Source organism: Rattus norvegicus, chromosome 1 (assembly GCF_036323735.1).
Source record: "Rattus norvegicus strain BN/NHsdMcwi chromosome 1, GRCr8, whole genome shotgun sequence".
Lineage (NCBI taxonomy): Eukaryota > Metazoa > Chordata > Mammalia > Rodentia > Muridae > Rattus > Rattus norvegicus.
In genome coordinates, this window is record NC_086019.1 from 83,265,797 (window position 1) to 83,282,933 (window position 17,137).

General features: G+C 46.8%; 1 protein-coding gene across 3 annotated transcripts in view; it reads left to right on the forward strand.

The window, feature by feature from the left end:
* The window catches only part of Lig1 (DNA ligase 1), a 38,665-nt gene extending 22,754 nt beyond the window's left edge, over positions 1 to 15,911 (forward strand). For 2 of the 3 annotated variants that reach the window (XM_039091950.2, XM_039091955.2), the window contains exons 12-28: positions 263 to 435; positions 1,098 to 1,264; positions 1,650 to 1,726; positions 2,871 to 2,962; positions 3,174 to 3,273; positions 4,329 to 4,414; positions 5,056 to 5,171; positions 5,538 to 5,633; positions 7,361 to 7,471; positions 8,038 to 8,109; positions 10,508 to 10,652; positions 10,809 to 10,891; positions 12,153 to 12,305; positions 13,134 to 13,187; positions 13,831 to 13,974; positions 15,494 to 15,586; positions 15,683 to 15,908. In XM_039091950.2, coding sequence (XP_038947878.1) covers positions 263 to 435; positions 1,098 to 1,264; positions 1,650 to 1,726; positions 2,871 to 2,962; positions 3,174 to 3,273; positions 4,329 to 4,414; positions 5,056 to 5,171; positions 5,538 to 5,633; positions 7,361 to 7,471; positions 8,038 to 8,109; positions 10,508 to 10,652; positions 10,809 to 10,891; positions 12,153 to 12,305; positions 13,134 to 13,187; positions 13,831 to 13,974; positions 15,494 to 15,586; positions 15,683 to 15,763 — 1,843 coding nt within the window. In that variant the 3' untranslated portion in view covers positions 15,764 to 15,908. Of the gene's footprint in view, positions 1 to 262; positions 436 to 1,097; positions 1,265 to 1,649; positions 1,727 to 2,870; positions 2,963 to 3,173; positions 3,274 to 4,328; positions 4,415 to 5,055; positions 5,172 to 5,537; positions 5,634 to 7,360; positions 7,472 to 8,037; positions 8,110 to 10,507; positions 10,653 to 10,808; positions 10,892 to 12,152; positions 12,306 to 13,133; positions 13,188 to 13,830; positions 13,975 to 15,493; positions 15,587 to 15,682 lie in introns of all 3 variants that reach the window. The other variant, NM_001024268.3, reaches the window with a different exon arrangement.
* The last annotated feature ends 1,226 nt before the right edge of the window (positions 15,912 to 17,137 follow it).

Consider the following 17,137-nt stretch of genomic DNA (forward strand, 5'->3'; position numbering starts at 1 on the left):
GGGCATGAATCCATCAGTTAAATGGTAGAAAGGGTTTAAAACCAATGCCTTCTTGAGGAAGTGTCTGTGCATGGGCTGCTGTTCTCTGTCAGTGATTACCACCATTTTCATTGCCACCCTTCCACAAACAAGCTGTCATTGTTCCCTTGGCTCTTTATCTTTCTCCTTTCTCTTGTTCTTTTTATTTTTCCTTCTAACTTCCTGGGATACCACATCCCACTGACCTTGACATAGGTGGACACACCCTGGCCCTTTCTTCCAGGCTTAAGATGGTGGAGACACTGAGCAACCTGCTGCGCTCCGTGGTGGCCCTGTCCCCAACAGACCTGCTCCCTGTTCTCTATCTCAGCCTCAACCGCCTTGGGCCGCCTCAGCAGGGTCTAGAACTGGGTGTTGGTGATGGTGTCCTCCTCAAGGCAGTTGCCCAGGCCACAGGTAGGAGGGATCCAACAAGAGGTGGCACTTGAAGTTTGTGAAAGAGTTGGGACTGGGGGATGAAGGAAGAGGCCAATGGAAGAGTACTTGACAAGGCCAGAGTTTCAAGGTCTGGGCAGTATAGGGTGGGGATGTACAGCCTGTGTTGGGAGGAGCTGTGGGATGGAGAGGAGGGGTGATGAAAGCTATTCAGTTGACTTGACTACCTGCTTGTCCATCTTGCCAGCCTCCTGCTCTTACCTCAAGTGTGCCATATTAGGACTCTGTTTTCAACCATAAGCAAGGTCAAGGCACACCTCATACTTTTTGAAAGGCAGAACAGTAGAAACACAATAAACAGGCTGGAGACTGTTAGAGACCAACTGAGGATCGAACAGGCAGCCCTCTCAACCTCCACTGGCCCCATCCCATAAGTTTTAGTTCCATCTACACATGACTCCCAGTGTGAGTGTGCTTACCCAGCTGCTTGTCATAGACCGTTGCTTAGGCTTTTTACACTGACCTAATGGGGATAGGTCCTTAACTAGTTGCACGGAAGAAGCAATCTGTAGACAAGGGGAAGCCCTATAAACCCAGATAACTAGCGAGGCATAGCCAGTGGAGAGAGACAGGTTGCTACAGTGTCCTCTCCTGCTTTCTTCCCCACTGCCTCCTCTATCAAGGTCGTCAGCTGGAGTCCATCCGGGCTGAGGTAGCTGAGAAGGGGGATGTGGGGCTAGTGGCGGAGAACAGCCGAAGCACTCAGAGGCTCATGCTGCCTCCACCTCCACTTACTGTTTCTGGAGTCTTTACCAAATTCTGTGACATTGCCCGGCTCACTGGCAGTGCTGTAAGTAGAGCAGTGTGGCCTATCCCAAAACCCAGATATCCCAGGACCCAAAGCATGGTGGGGACCTTAGTGTTCATTTGTGCTTATGTGGTTTACAATGTCTCTTTCCATTTTTCTCTGGAGAACATAGCATCTAATGCCATGTCTCCTGGTGTCGGGACACTTGTTAATGCTTGTTGGACAGAGGAAGAGAGGCAAAGAGAGCTAGCTTCATTGTCATTGCCTCAGATTAAGACATTACAACAGGTGGTGGTGGTGGTGGTGGTGGTGGTGGTGGTGGTGGTGGTGGTGGTGGTGGTGGTGGTGGTGGTTATGGCAGTGGCAGCTTTTCCAAAGCTGAAAAGTGTTCTCTGATGACTCCTTGCCTGTTCTTTACTTTGTTCAGTCCATGGCCAAGAAAATGGACATTATCAAGGGCCTTTTTGTTGCCTGCCGCTACTCAGAAGCCCGGTTTATTGCCAGGTAAACATGGGACTCATGAGACTGGGGAGGCATATGGGCCTGTTGGTGAGCATTTGGCAACTGCAGACATTGCTAACACCCTGACTGCCTTCTCATGAGAAAAGTACCAACATGACCCAGTTTATTTGTTCTGACTTTGCATTGGAAGTCCATTTTAGTTACCTTTGCATTACTGTGGTTAGACCACTTAGTGGAGGAAAGGAATATTTTAGTTCATGACTTGGATGGACGGTTTGGGTCCATCTTGGTGGGGAAGGCACAGTAGGGTTTGTGGCAACCAGAGTATGTGTGGGAGGCTCCGCACATCACAGCAGATGAGGAAGCAGAGTAAGACCAGAACCAAGGTCTGTATAACCTCTTACATAGTGACCTAGTGACCTGCGTCTTTAGGTAGGGCCCATTTCTTGAAGTTTCTACAGCCTCCCCAAATAGTATTACCAAGCTGTAGACAACCATTTAAAGTATGAGCCTGTGGGGAACATTTCATATCAAACCATAATTACCACCTTTCATGGGTTAACTCTCCTCCATTGGTAATGCTGCCTAGAGAAGGATTCTGGAGCTAAGGGTAAATTTTTGTAGTTGATTACTGATGTCTGCCTTGGCCTGAGTATAGCATAAAGCTATCATGACAGTGGGAGGAAAGTTACTGATCTCTCTTGAAGTATATCTTGAAGCAATTTTTTAGGTGTTCTGCCCTGTATCTACTGTTTGATGCCATCTAGTCTCCCAGCCACTCTGTGAGGTAGATCCTATTATCCTCACTGGAGCTGATAGAGGTGGAGGTGGAGGCAGTATAAATAGCCAGCATGGGCTGGGTCAGGTTTTTGACTGTCACACCCATAAGTCAGGTTCTATTTCAGCTTTGGCCTGTGACTTGCCCTTCTCAAGCCTCTACCCCTTTGACTGTGAGATTCCTGCTTCTGTCTCCCTTTGACCATCGGTCGTGGCCATCTCTGGCTAGCCCTGGTTTCTTCGTCTTTTAGGGGTTGTGTGATATCTTGGATCCCTTTGAGGCTTTGAAGACTGTCTGAATATTGAAGAAGTTCCACAAAGGGTGGAGGCTGGGGAGACAGGAACAGGCAAAGTGTGGAGGGCAAGATGAGAGTGGCCATTCAGCTCACACCTGCTACTCTATCCTCAGGTCCCTAAGTGGGCGGCTGCGCCTTGGGCTGGCTGAGCAGTCAGTACTGGCTGCTCTTGCCCAGGCTGTGAGCCTCACACCCCCTGGCCAAGGTGAGTAGCTCTGGCCCATTTTCGTCCCACCACCCTGTTACTGGGGCCTCTCTTTTCCATCTGTTGCCCCATTCTCCTCTGAGAATGCACTTAGACAGCCTACCTTATTCCTTTCCCTGTCACATGCCATACACCACCCTCCATGACCCTGGACCCTTGAATAACTAAGAGGTCTTGCTCATTACTAAGCTGCTGGTGGGTCTTTTCATAGAATTTCCCACAGCCGTGGTGGATGCTGGGAAGGGCAAGACAGCAGAGGCCAGAAAGATGTGGTTGGAAGAACAAGGCATGATCTTGAAGCAAACCTTCTGGTGAGATGCAGGGTTGGGGCAGAATGATGACCAACACGTGAGTGATTGACACAGGGCTCATAATAACAAGGGATTGTGGTCTAGACAAGGATGATTCTGGGTTGTGAGCAGTGAAAGGTGGAGATAGCATTTGAGGGCTGCAGGTACAAGATGCTCAGAGTTTCAGCCAAAGCCCTAAGGTACTCATAATAGATATTACCAGCACAGAGAGAATTAGGGCTTTATAGTGAGCCACATGGAGGGACTTTGGCCAGCAGGTGACCTAGGATCATTACTGACCTGGTGACCATGCCAGAGGAAAGAAGGACAGGGAGCAGTTCCATAAATGTCCCCAACACACCTGATCTGCACCTGACTGCCCTGGGTGATGAGTTTCTCACATCTTCCAGTGGCTCAGCCTCTGGAGTATCCACCATCTGCCCAGCTCTGTCCAATCCATTCTGCCTGGTCTCAGATTAGCTGAATAAGTCAGCAATATCCTTGAGTGGGACACAGTCACTGGAATATGAGCAAGGGGTAATGGAGGATGCAGTCAGCATGATGTGTGATGACTGAGAGTAGAATACCTGGTGGCAGGAGTGGGGACATGGTCACAGAGATAAGTAGAGCCCAGGTCTGGCATGGGCTAAGGGAGCTCTATACTTGCACTTGTATGTAGACAGTAGAGTTTTCAAGTTAGGAGTTTGTAGAAAGAACCTTTCTTCATGGGCTGGGTGTGGAGGTACACCCATGAAATCCTAGTATACCCTTGGGATCTCAAGTTCTCTGCCAACTTGGGATATATTGCAAGATCCTGTCTTATAAAATCAGGGAGTTGACTGCTTCCCTAGAATCCACCAGTGAGGGGCTAAGAGCGTGCTTGCCTAGAATCCACTTCCTGGACCTTGCCACTGCCTGCCTAGGTCTGTCCTATCTGGGTTGTGGGTATGGTATAGTCCAGCAGCAGATCATTTTCTTCATATGCCCAAGGCCTAGGTTCTACCGCTTCTCCCAGCACCATGGAAGAAAACAAAAGACCTTGTCATCTTGCTCTCTTCTCTCCAACCTATCCCTAGTGAGGTGCCTGATCTGGATCGCATCATCCCTGTGCTGCTGGAACATGGCTTGGAAAGTCTCCCAGAGCACTGCAAGCTGAGCCCAGGTATCTGTCCATGGGCCCTCAAGGCTGGGGCAGCTATCTTCCATGGAGCAGGTGTAAACAGCTACCCCCAGACAGTTTCTGAGTACTTGTTCCCTTTGGTGAGGCCCTTATCTTTCCCCCTCAGGTCTCCCTTATGAACTGAGCAGGGCATAGGGTGCAGCAGCAAAAAGTGTCCAGAAGGCAGTGGCTTGGCTGCAGAGAATTTGTTATGTACATACATATTCAAAGCAAGACAGGCAACCATGGTACCATATGGCTGTGCTCCAGTGTTCATCTAGAGACCTGGGTTCCTTCTATCTTATCCTTCTCTCTGCTTCCTTTCACTTTAAAGGCTGATGATCAGGGAAAAGGGGGAGTAATGTTGCTTGTAAAGGATGTGACTGATGTGACCATATTATTTGTTTTTCTGTTACTTGTTACTTCTGTGTCCATTTATGGCCATTAATAGCTTCCAGGGAGGCTGGTATGGGGACCTAAGTTTCTCATCTGAAATGTGGTGGTCCTCTCCCTTATATGATGTCAGGAGAAGTGAGTTGTAGGTCCAAAGGTTTATTGGTAGCTTATGTCTCTTTCTCTAATTTTTTTATCTGTTCCCTTTCCCCGCCCCCCCCCCCCCCCTAACTCGGTTTCTTCCCTCCCAGGGGTTCCTCTTAAACCAATGCTGGCCCATCCCACTCGGGGTGTCCGTGAGGTCCTGAAACGCTTTGAGGAGGTCGACTTCACCTGCGAGTATAAATACGATGGGCAGCGGGCACAGGTATGGGCAAGCACAGCCCTTCCTGTATGAGGAAGGTACTCAGTATAGGTCCTAAGTAGCATGCACACACACACACACACACACACACACACACACACACACACACACACACACAATCACACACACACACAATCACACACACACACACACACACACAGAGCAAAGTTTTAAAAAAAAGGAAAAAGAAAAGATGGTGGATGCCAGACACAGGTTACAGGTATCAGGAAATTTGAGCTGATTTGCTCAGATCTGTGTAGCAGCTCTTTGAACTTCCCAACCTGAAGGTGACAGTGAAGGTGAGATCTGAAGATAGTGTCATATAGGAAGGACTTGTTTGGTTTCCTCTTCCTTCTCCTGTGATGGTAGATACATGTTCTGGAAGGTGGAGAAGTGAAGATCTTCAGCAGGAACCAGGAAGACAACTCAGGAAAGTATCCTGACATCATCAGCCGCATCCCCAAGGTGAGCCATCTGCCTCCTGGGCTGTAGTACAGTCCCCTCTGGACCAACCTGGTGCAGTGGGGGTAGGGCTCACTAGGAAGTCTGGAAAAAAGATATCTGCATATAACAAACTTGACTTCCGTGTGGCCTGAGCAGATGTTGCTTATTTCTTCAATATGGATGCAGGTGTAGGCTGTTCTGACTCCACTATCTTTGGTTGGCCAGCTTTTCATCCCATTTCTTGTCTCCCCATAGCCACCACATTCCAGACAGAAACAAAGGGAAAAAGGGGTTTAGGCTTATGTCCCACTCAGCCCACCACACCCACTAGCTTCAGCTTGTGGATACTGTCTAACACAGGTTCCTGTGAATGACTTTAGTAGAATCCTGGATCAGGCTCGAGTTTGTCCAGGGATGAGGCTGAGAGGACCTCAAAGATACTGGCCTGTGAGCATCTGGAGCTTTACAAGCTCAGAGGCAAAGGAGGGCCGGGTCTTAGGCCATGGGTTTCTTTGCACCTTGTGGATATTGAGAATTGAACTCAGATCCACTGCAAGAATATCACTCTTAAACACTGAGCGCATCCTAGTTTTGCTGTATCCCAGAAGTGGCCTTACGCAGTATGTTGTCTTCTATGCCCATTCTTATTTAGCACATTATGCTGTGTGCCATAGCCTGTGGTACCATAGCCAGGGCTTGCTACCTTCATTAGAGATGGCATTGTGGACTCTGAAGAAAAGGTCCTACGTCTGTGGTGAATAAGAACCATAACTGTGGCTGAGATAAAGCTCAGTGGTTAGAACACTAGTGTAGAGTCTTAATAATGAGAAACTGGAGGTCTGGCTTAGTAGTAGTGCACATATCTTGAGTGCACCAGTGAGGAGCTGAAGGCATGGCTCTGTGATAGAGCCATTACCTTGAAAACACCAGTGAGGGATTGGTAGCATGGCTCAGTGGTAGAATGCTTGCCTGGCATGTACTACCCAAGACCCTATGTTCAATCCCCAGCACTGAGTGAGGGAAAAGTAGATTTGAATTGGACCTTGTGAATTGTCAAGAAAGCAGAACTGTTAAACCATACAGCTAGCTCTGGGATACAATGTGAAAGACTGTTCCTGACAGTGTACCTGGGAAAAGAAGGCTTTCCATTTCCAGGGAAGGCAAACCACAGGAAAGGGTTAGGGAGGAAGGCAAGCAGTGCAAAGGCCCAGTGCTGTGAGTCACCTGTCCCTTAGAGACACAGACCACCTGTTCCTGTACTGAAGTGAAGAGAGGCTGAGGGGACCAGGCAAGGAGAGGATCACAACTCAGGGAAGTGGCATACCATTTTTATCATCAAGTACAGCAGTAATAATCAGGGTTTGTGACAGATACCCTGGCTGCTGGCCAGAGACTATTGTAGTCTTGGTTAGTGCAGGACAGGAGACCAGCAGCTGGGGTGGTTGAAGCAGGATGTGGTGAGGTGGGGACAGTCTGGCTTAGTCAGAGACCTCAGAGTGGAAGTACTGGGTTCACAGAAAGGTGAATGTGGTTAAGAGAAGAGGGAAGTTTCTCTGGCTGCTGCTGCTGCTGTATCTGGTCTTTGGTACCAAGTGGCAAATCATCAGGAAAGCTAGTGTACCTTGGTGAGAACTCAGGAAGATTTATCTTCTTGTGTCCTGCTGAGGTCAGCTGTGGATTGTGAGAGCAATGGGAGGGTAGAGGGATTCATTGGATTGCTTTTGTCTTTTGACCTCTTCCTTTCGTAGATTAAACACCCCTCAGTCACATCTTTCATTCTGGACACTGAGGCTGTGGCCTGGGACCGGGAAAAGAAGCAGATCCAGCCATTCCAAGTGCTCACCACACGCAAGCGCAAGGTAGCATCAACCCATACAGTTCTGGAGCAGTGGCACACTCTGTTTCTTTCCTCCCAGTCCTGACTTAGGCATCCTACTTGGTTCTCTAAGGGGCAGAATGAATCTGGATGTGGATCTCTTAGCTTTGGCTAAGCCATCGTCCAAGCCATCACATTCTTATCCCAGCATCCCAGTTAGGGAATATAAGAGTCCTTTTCCTGTATCTATAATTTCATTATGAAAGCTCTATTGGGGAAGTCACATATATTGTACTTCAGATGACTTTGCTTTTATATTTCCTTTTATATTTATACTTATTTATATTTCTAGAATTGTAGCATTTTATCATCATTAGCTACAAGGGAGGCTGGAAAGCAAATCCTGTGAAGGAGAATGAAGTGAGGATTTCCCAAGAGCCACCCTCATTTAGGGCATATACCTGCAGCAATGCTGCCTTCTAGGCAGTGTGACCTTAGCCAGAGGTAGGAGTGAGGGATGGTAGGAATCAGCCTGAGGCATGATGAGAGAGGGCACAGAATGCCACCTCCCCTTCCCTCATGCCTGGTCTTTTATTCTGCTCCAACCAGGAGGTTGATGCATCGGAGATACAGGTACAAGTGTGTCTGTATGCTTTTGACCTCATCTACCTCAACGGAGAGGTGAGTTCTGCTTTGTGACAGGTGGCCGTGGGGTGGCAGGTTGGAGTGAGCTTGGAGCTGTCTCTCTGGCTTCTGTTTCTGATTCTACCCCAGCATTGAGCTGGGATCTCATGCTCAGGCAGTGGCTCTCATAAGTGTGGGTTCTGGAGGACGGAGGCTCCCAGATGCCCTTGCAGGGTGTTTTTGAGGACTTCTTTTGTGGTTTTACATTTATATGATTTTTCTTCCTATCACATTTGTATGAAGTAGGTTTTTGTCCCCATGACTGTGGAAACTATGGAAAAACCAGCTTCTATTCTCTTGAACAAAATGGTCTGCACACTGTACATTCAGCTGTAGCCCCTCTTCTCACTATTCAGTTTTAGATAGAGGTGTGTTTTCTGAAACATGCAGTTTGGAGAAATGTAGGGTAGCACAGGAGTAGACTACCTGTCTAGCTTGATCTCAAGGTCACAAGCTTCATTTGTAGAATACAAAAAAGGGAACTATAAATGCTATTTGGGTATATTGGATGCACTGTTTTTTAATGAATTAACAAGTCTTTAAATTTCAAATTTCTGTGTCACAAATATCAAGTATGACCCCCTCTCTGTTCCCCCTGATGTGTTTATAAAAAGACAAAGAGAGGCTATGTCCCAGGTTTCAGCACCAATGTTGCGTTGTTAAAAAGATAAAGGGAGGAGGGATTATGTTCTATGGAGGTCTGAGGAAAGGGGGTGCCTCAGCAGGACCCATGCTGAAACAAACCTTCCCCCATCAAGTTTATTCATGACATGGGGAGGTGAGTTAAGAGGGTGGTAGGGTAGAGAAAGATAAAGAGTAAAGTAGAGAAATAGAAGAGTTGAGGGTGGCCATGTGCACATGGAGAAAAGTGGGGAGGGGAGTGGGAAGAGGGGACAAATGGAGAAGAGGGTAAGAGCGAGAGAGCAAGAGAGGAGCAAGAGGGAGCAAGAGCATGAGGGGGTACAAGCAGCCCTTTTTATAATGTCAGGCGTACCTGGCTGTTGCTAGGTAACTGTTGGGGGTGGAGTTTAAAATGCTAACGTCCCCTAAATAGAAGCTCTTAAAACAGAATCCTCAAGTATGTTTTAACAAGCTGGGGTTATTTCTCAATGGTAAAGTTCCTGCCTAGAATTCTCTAATGAGCTTAGAAGTAAAGTATGTGCCTGTATTTATGAGACCTGGTGCCTCATAAATATCTCTAGTCTCTAGTATCTGCTTTTAAAAAAAGAAAAGAAAAGAAAAGAAAAGAAAAGAGACTGTTAAGGGTCTTGAGACAGAAAAGTTTGAAAATGGTCGCTTAGGATACTGGAACTCATTTTCACCACAGCCTGGTGAGAAATTGTCCTATGTGCTTATAGGGTTGGGCTGAGTAGTGAAATCTCTCATTCTTTTCCTGCCTCTTCTTTCTGCTTAGTGTCTTCTGTCTTGCCAGTGCCAGTGAAATCTTTGTACTGGTCCAGATCTGATTATGTTACTGGGCCATCAAGAAAACTGACAGTCTATAATGGTCCTGGCTAACTGAGCCACAGAATGAAGATTGTTTCTACCAGACAGATGAGTTTACCTTAGAGAAGTAAGGTGAACAGAGGCTAGCCTTCCCATGGGTAGATGACATCTCATTCAGATTATATCTGTCTTGTCTGTAGGTATAAAGTTTGTGTCTGTGTGTGATCTTGCCTCAGCCTCCTAAGTTAGTAAGCAGGCACCACCCCTGCCTAGCTTACTGCACCCTTGTTTATAAAGGATGTATGAACTTTGATGTCTGAGGCAGGGCTTCCATAGATTTTGAGGGACCATTGCATTGACTAATGTGTTTCTCACTTAATTCTTCATTAAGCGATTCTTCATTAGCATAGGGAAGATCCTCTTGGACATGTATGTGAACTTCATTATCCTAACCCTTGTTGGGTGTGGTTAAAAACATAAGAATTGGGGCCTATGGGATACCATTCAGCATGTAAAAGTGCTTGACAGGCAAGTTTCATGACATGACTTCAGTCCCTGAAACACATAGAAGATGAATGGAAAGAACTGACCCCACAGAATTATCGTCTGACCTCCATGTGCATGCATGGCATAGCATACCCATACCTACATAAATAAACTAGTAATAAGTAAAAACTAAGTTATAACTCCACAAAGTATTTATCTTTTACCAGGAAGATGGTGGTTCCCCACTAAGTAATTTTGAGTCCAGCATGCTAGTGGGGTGTGCCTTTCTCTGATTCCTTCAGTTACAGTTATAGCTCTAGTACAGCAGTCCTGATGGCTCTTCCTTCCTCCTTCCCCAAGGCGTTCATAGATACATCATTATGTATGACCCTTGTGTATGCTGTAAAGATCAGACATGTGTAGTTTTCGTTTCCTCTATGTTGTCCACTTTCTTTCTTCATAGTCCCTGGCTCGCCAGCCCCTGTCTCGACGCCGGCAGCTACTCCGTGAGAACTTTGTGGAGACAGAGGGTGAGTTTGTCTTTGCCACCTCCTTGGACACCAAGGACATCGAGCAGATTGCCGAGTTCTTAGAGCAGTCAGTGAAGGGTGAGTATAACTACTTTTCTCTCCCAGGGTTTGAAGTTTGCTGTACCTGTACTGACCATGTTCCCATCTCCCAAACCCTGAGATTTGCCTGAAATCCTGCCTGCTTATGTCTTGTGAGCCACTGCTTCCATAGTCAGGCTTCCATGTTTCCTACAGACTCCTGTGAGGGCCTGATGGTGAAGACCCTGGATGTTGATGCTACCTATGAGATCGCCAAGAGGTCACACAACTGGCTCAAGGTGATTCTGGCCTCTGCTTGGTGTTCCCAGTGTGGATGTCTTTCCCTATTGTGCACAGAGTCTCCATCCATTCCTTAATTGAGCATGGGATACCATTATATGATTCTACCCCAGTTAGATATCCTCCCTTAGTAAAGTGTGGCTAATGGCTTTTCTATTCCTAGCCTAAGCCTTAGGGATATCATTGTGAGGAAGCCAAGCCTGGTCTTTATGTCCCTTTCCTTGTGTCCTTGTTGCATGAGGTGTACAAAGGAGAGGTTTCTGGGTTGTGTCCAGGGAAACCTGTCTCTGAAGAGCTCATGGAAAGAATCAGCTTGGTTAGGGAGGGTCTTCAGAGGGCATTGGGTCATTTAGAAGAGTTCTCTGCAAGTGACATCTGGGCCCAGCAGTGGACAGCAGGAAGGGGTGGGTTATGTGAGTAGAGTGGGTAGGAGAGCCGTAGCTGCAATGGCCCAGAGGTGGCGTAGGCTCAATATTGTAGGACATAGTGAGCAAGGGCGGTCAAGGGAGCAGGCTGTAAGACTGTAGCACCTTGGACCTTATGAGATGAAACTAGGTTCTTTTCTAAAAGTTTAAGGAAGCCAGCAGGATCCTAGTGAAAGTCATGTGATCCTGTGTCCTCTGGCTGCTTTTTTTAGAGAATAAGCCAGTGGATGTAGGATTGGGCAAAAATCTGGAGAGTGCAGGAATATTTTCTGCCACGAGATGGAGGCTCTTGGGAGCTATGCAAGCCAGTCCTGCTGTACATTTTTTTTTTTCTTTGTTTTGGTCTGTTTCTCCTGTCTAGAATCAGGTCATTGTATACAAACCTTCCCTGCCTTAGTGATAGTTCACTCTTGTTTTCATAATCTTAAGTGCCTGCATGACACTCTGAACTGGTGCTTTATAAGTGTTTCCTGAATGGGTAGGTACGTGTGAAGGAATGGGTTGAGTGGATTAACATTGACTATTTGGGAACTGAAGCAAGCAAAGAGGAAAACAAGATGACCCCCAAGCTGGGTGTGTAGTGCATACTGTAACTCCAACATTTTGGAGGCTGAGACAGGAGGATCCAGATTCTAGCTCAGCCTGGGAAGATCAAAGATGATTGATTGCCCTCATAGACCTCTAGCTCATTTGCTTTGCTTCAAGCTGAAAAGCACTTTTACCTGTAGCTTCCCATGAGTCTTGCTTTTCTTCCTCAAAGCTCTCAAGTACAAACTTCAAATAGCAAGTTCCCACCTGCTCTTCTGCTCCTCTCATCCCTTACTTCTCTCCCCAGCTGAAGAAGGACTACCTTGAAGGTGTGGGCGACACTCTAGACCTTGTGGTGATTGGTGCCTACCTGGGCCGGGGGAAGCGGGCTGGCCGGTATGGGGGCTTCCTGTTGGCTGCCTACGATGAGGAGAGTGAAGAGCTGCAGGCCATATGCAAGGTCCTGGGGACTGGGTGCTGTCACAGAATTGGGAGGGATGTAGTTCTACTCTGAGATGTACCTGGGATCATGCATGTGCAGGTTCAGTCAACTTGGAGTAAATGAGTGATATTTTGCATGTTTACCCACGTGATCAAGTAGCTTGAAATTTGTCATATTTTTGGGCACTAGTATGTTATTTTACAATATTTATGGAGTTTAAAAACACTTGTTATGGTCGAAGGCAAGAAATAATAAGGCTATTAATATAGACAGCACTTGTCTAGTTAGAAACTTACATAAGCAGTTATAGGTAGCTGCCAGCACAGACTATTACTACTCCCATTTTTGCATTGCCTTGGTAATGTTAAGAATAGGAGTGGTAAGTGGCAGTGCAAACTTGTGATCCCAGCTACTTGGGAGGTAAGAAGTCACAAGGCCAGTGCCATCCTATATATGAAGCTGGGAATGTAGCTCAGCAGTACAGCTACTGCATAGGATCTCCCAGTGAGGGGCTGGGGCATGGCTCAGTGGTAGAGCCCTTGCCTAGAATCCCCTGTGAGAAGTTGGAGTGTGGCTTAGTGGTAGAGTCCTTACCTGGAATCCCCCAGTGAGGGGCTAGGTCTATGACTCAGTGGTAGAGATCTTGCCTAGACATTGGAGAGAGTCAACAGAGGAGAGTGGACTGTTTTTTTTAGAAAACAAATGACAAGGGATGAAAAGCACAGCCTTTCAGGGCAGAGAATTGTGGCTGATAGCTCAGTAGCATCATTCCACTTCATCTCAGGTGGTAGGAATGGTGTTAGGTGCTGGCTAATTGAACTTCTAATCTCCCATTTTCTCCTGCAGCTGGGAACCGGATTCAGCGACGAGGAGCTGGAAGAACATCATCAGAGCATGCAGGTGGGCCCTGTGACCACCCAGTACCTCTTACCACACTTACTCTGTGCAGGGCTCTGGCTGCATGTGATCCCAGAACACCCAGGTTCAAGTCCCAGATCTACCAGAAATTTCCTGGTGATGCTGTCCAAGGGACTGCATGTCCCAGCCAAGCACACATGTGGCCCTTGGGTTCTGATTGTTTTTCCTGAAAAGTGCCATGAGCCTCTAGAGAAGGATGATTTTTCTTAGTGGGCTCAGACATTTTAGAGTGTGAAGCTCTGCCCTATGTGTTGGTTATACCCCATCTCTGTCCCATTTTTGGGTATCTTTCTGCTGTTCCCCAGGCTTGTGCTTCCCCTCTCAAAAACTTCTCTTCCCCTTGTGTGTTGTGTCTTTGTCTTATGTCTCTATCTCTGTCTCTGGGCTTCTGCCTCTATTTTTAGTATCCTTCTCAGTCTCAATGTGTCTCCATTCTTTTTTTCCCCATTTCCCTTTGATATTCCTTGTTTAGCTTTTTAGCTTGAAGGATTGCTCCATTTTCTTTTCCCCTTCTCTCATTCCTTTTTTTTTTCTGGCCCCTTCTCTCATTCCTTAATCTCCATCCCTTGCTCTTGGCCCTTGCTTTGAGATTTAAACTCATCTCTATTTTCTCTGCTTACTGCAGGCCCTTTTATTGCCTACCCCACGCCCCTATGTGAGGATTGATGGGGCAGTGGCCCCAGACCACTGGCTAGACCCGAGTGTTGTGTGGGAGGTGAAATGTGCTGATCTCTCCCTGTCTCCCATCTACCCTGCTGCTCGGGGCCTGGTGAGTGCTGGGGTCTGGGAAGGACCCTTGGAGGGAAGGAAGGCAGAGTTGATGGGGAAAGATCTTGGAATGTGGTGTTCTTATACTAATCTGTTTTATACTAATCAAAAAGCCTTGAATATATGTGGATGTCAGATATTCTCAGCTATAAAAGAAGACAGTGCCATTACTCCCTTTGGTAGCATCTCACCTTCATCTTCAAAGTAACTTGAGAACCCAGACTTACAGGAAAATTCAGCATGCCTCACCAGTGTTTCCTTCATTACTGAAGTCACTCAGAATTATTTGTCTTGGTACCAAGTTTTGTAATTCCATGGCTAATGTCCATATGTGAGAGCAGATCAATGATGCAGACTTGGTAGCCGTCAGTGAGCAGCACCCAGGAGACAGTGCAACTCAACTTAAAGGGCTCCTTCTTTGACCTTACTTGCTGTTCTGAAGCTTGACTGGTATGTACTTTCTGAGTAGAAGCAGACTTGTATTTTGCAAAGTGGACCTCCTAGATTTTTGCTGTTGTTGGTTTTTAGGGTTTTCTTGGTGCTTAGGATAACTGCTTGACTATTACATGCCCTCACTGGGGGATTCTAGGCAGGGGCTCTACCACTGAGCTATATATACCCTTAGGCCCTCACTGGGGGAGTCTAAGCAGGTGTTCTACCACTAAACTATGCCCTTAGTGCTCAGTGGGAGAATTCTAGGCAGTGTCTCTACCACTGAGCCATGCCCCCAGCCCCTCACTGGGGAATTCTAGGCAGGGGCTTTACCTTTGAGCCAAGTCCCTTCCCTGAGGTATTGTTGCTTCACCAGACCCCTCTTTTTTCTCCTGTGTTTTTGTTTTGTGTATTTTTGTTACCTTTGTATATTTAGAGACAAGTTCTTATTAACCCACAGAAGCCTGGAACTTGATTCTTCTGCCTCATCTTCCTAAGCACCTGGAATTACAAACAAGTTCTACCAGGCTTGGTATATCTCATTATTATTATTATTATTATTATTATTATTATTATTATTATTATTATTATTATTTATATACTTACTATACAGTAGAGAGCCAGGGCCCTTGGCACCAAGTGCAAGGAGCTACCTTTGTCCTACTTTACTATGACTCACCCATAGTTTAATAACTGGCATATCACCCATGTAATCCTCACAGAAATGCCAATTGTGCGCCTGTGTTCATAGGTGAGAAAGAGATAGCTTCACAGAGAGCTGTGGTAACTGCTGCTTGGCCCCTGAGAACTGCTAGATGACGTTAAATCCCTGACTGCTTTTCAACACTCAAGGCTATTAGGATGCTAACAACATATGTAACTGTAGGATCTTACATTTTTTGAGTATTACAGAACATCAGGTACCAAGACTTCAAACACCTTCTTTAAGCCTCACGGCCCATTGCTCAGCCCCATTGATCTAAGGCCCAGGTCATGAAAGAAGAAGAGACCAGATAGGGAGTAATTTGTCAGCTTACTGCAGTTGCAGCCCAGCAGAGCCCCTCCCCTACCACTGTTCTCTCCCACAGGTGGACAAAGAAAAAGGGATCTCCCTTCGTTTCCCTCGGTTCATTCGTGTCCGTGAGGATAAGCAGCCAGAGCAGGCCACTACCAGTGACCAGGTGAGGCCCTAGGTAAAGGGTTGCTTCTGGTTAGGAGCTATAGAGATGGGAGTAATTGGTGAGCTGCTGATAACCTCCTTCCCCCACTCTCCTCAGGTGGCCTCTTTGTACCGGAAGCAGAGTCAGATTCAGAACCAGCAAAGCTCAGACTTGGACTCTGATGTTGAAGATTACTAACCTCCTGCTCTCCTGGACCTGGGGTGGAGATTGAGAGAACATGCTTACTATTGGACTGGTTGTGTTGACTGGCGTGCAGGTGCTTACAGGATGAGATCCTGGGGCTGGGATGCTTCATTTTATTCAATAAATGACTATCATTTGACTACTTGGTGAGGAGGTCTGCATTAAACTCTATGGTGTCACTCCGAGCTCACACAGGTATAGCATATGACCATGCCAGGTATTGGTTAAATTGCCTGCAGTCTGTCAGCCTCCAGCCACTTGTGCTGTGGAACTCTCAACACATGACCATTGCCACTTACGACTAGAACAGTTTATTTTATTTTACATAGCCACATGTTGTCAGTGCTAGTCCGTGGATATCAACAATCAAGAGCTTTCATGTTTCAGCTTCTTTGAACTCCCAGTACTCTGTCAGGTCGACATTGTTAACTCTCTTTTGCAGATATAGATGAGGACATAAACTGCTAATACTCTTGCCAGGAGCATTAGCACTTAGTACTCCAATCCAGTAGCCCTGCTGGCAGTCACTCCCACATCTTTCTAATAAGGTCCCCATGCTCTTGGGAGACAGTGGTGTAGTACCCAGGTGTGTGGTTAACATTTGTGCTACCTACTGTCTTGTTACCAGACATTACCTCAATCTTCAGGATAGCATTTCAGTCACCACAAGATGAGGAAGTGACAGCAGCTGCTTTGTTTATGACTGTGCCCTGAACATAATGTCTGGTGTGTGGGAGGTGCTCCAAAGTACTAGCTGAATTTTAGCCTCCTTAGGCACATGATGACCAGAGACTAGGCATCAACTGCTAGTCTAACCCTAGCGTCCCCTTTCTTTTTGTGTGCTTCAGTCTTCACAGGGGGTGCAGATAGCCCTAGTCAGTCTGCTCCCATGAAGGTCACCTGAGGTTGGAGAAGACACAGACAAGTTGGAGAACTTCAGCAGATGTAATAGAAAGGCTCGTAGGATGATGGGGAGAATCTTATAGAAAGCCCTGCTTTCCTGAGATGGTCCCTGAAAGAATCGGGCCCTGGCAGCTTTCTAGGAATTTGAAGCAGCTTTCTGGCTACCAGCTAGAGGAGACATGGACCAGGAGGGTAGAGTGGATAACCAGGCAAAGTCCCAGATCTGGACAGCTAGAGCCATTCTTGTGGGACACATTGAAGCCTGCCTTAGTTAGGTTTTCTATTGCTGTGATAAAACACCATGACCCAAAGCAACTTGAGGAAAGGATTTATTTCTGCTTAGAGGTCTACATCACTATCATTGAGGGAAGTCATTGTTGGACCTGGAGGCAGGAACTAATACAGAGGCCACAGAAGCTTGCTTGGCCTGTTTTCTTATAACACGCAGAACTACCAGGCCAAGAG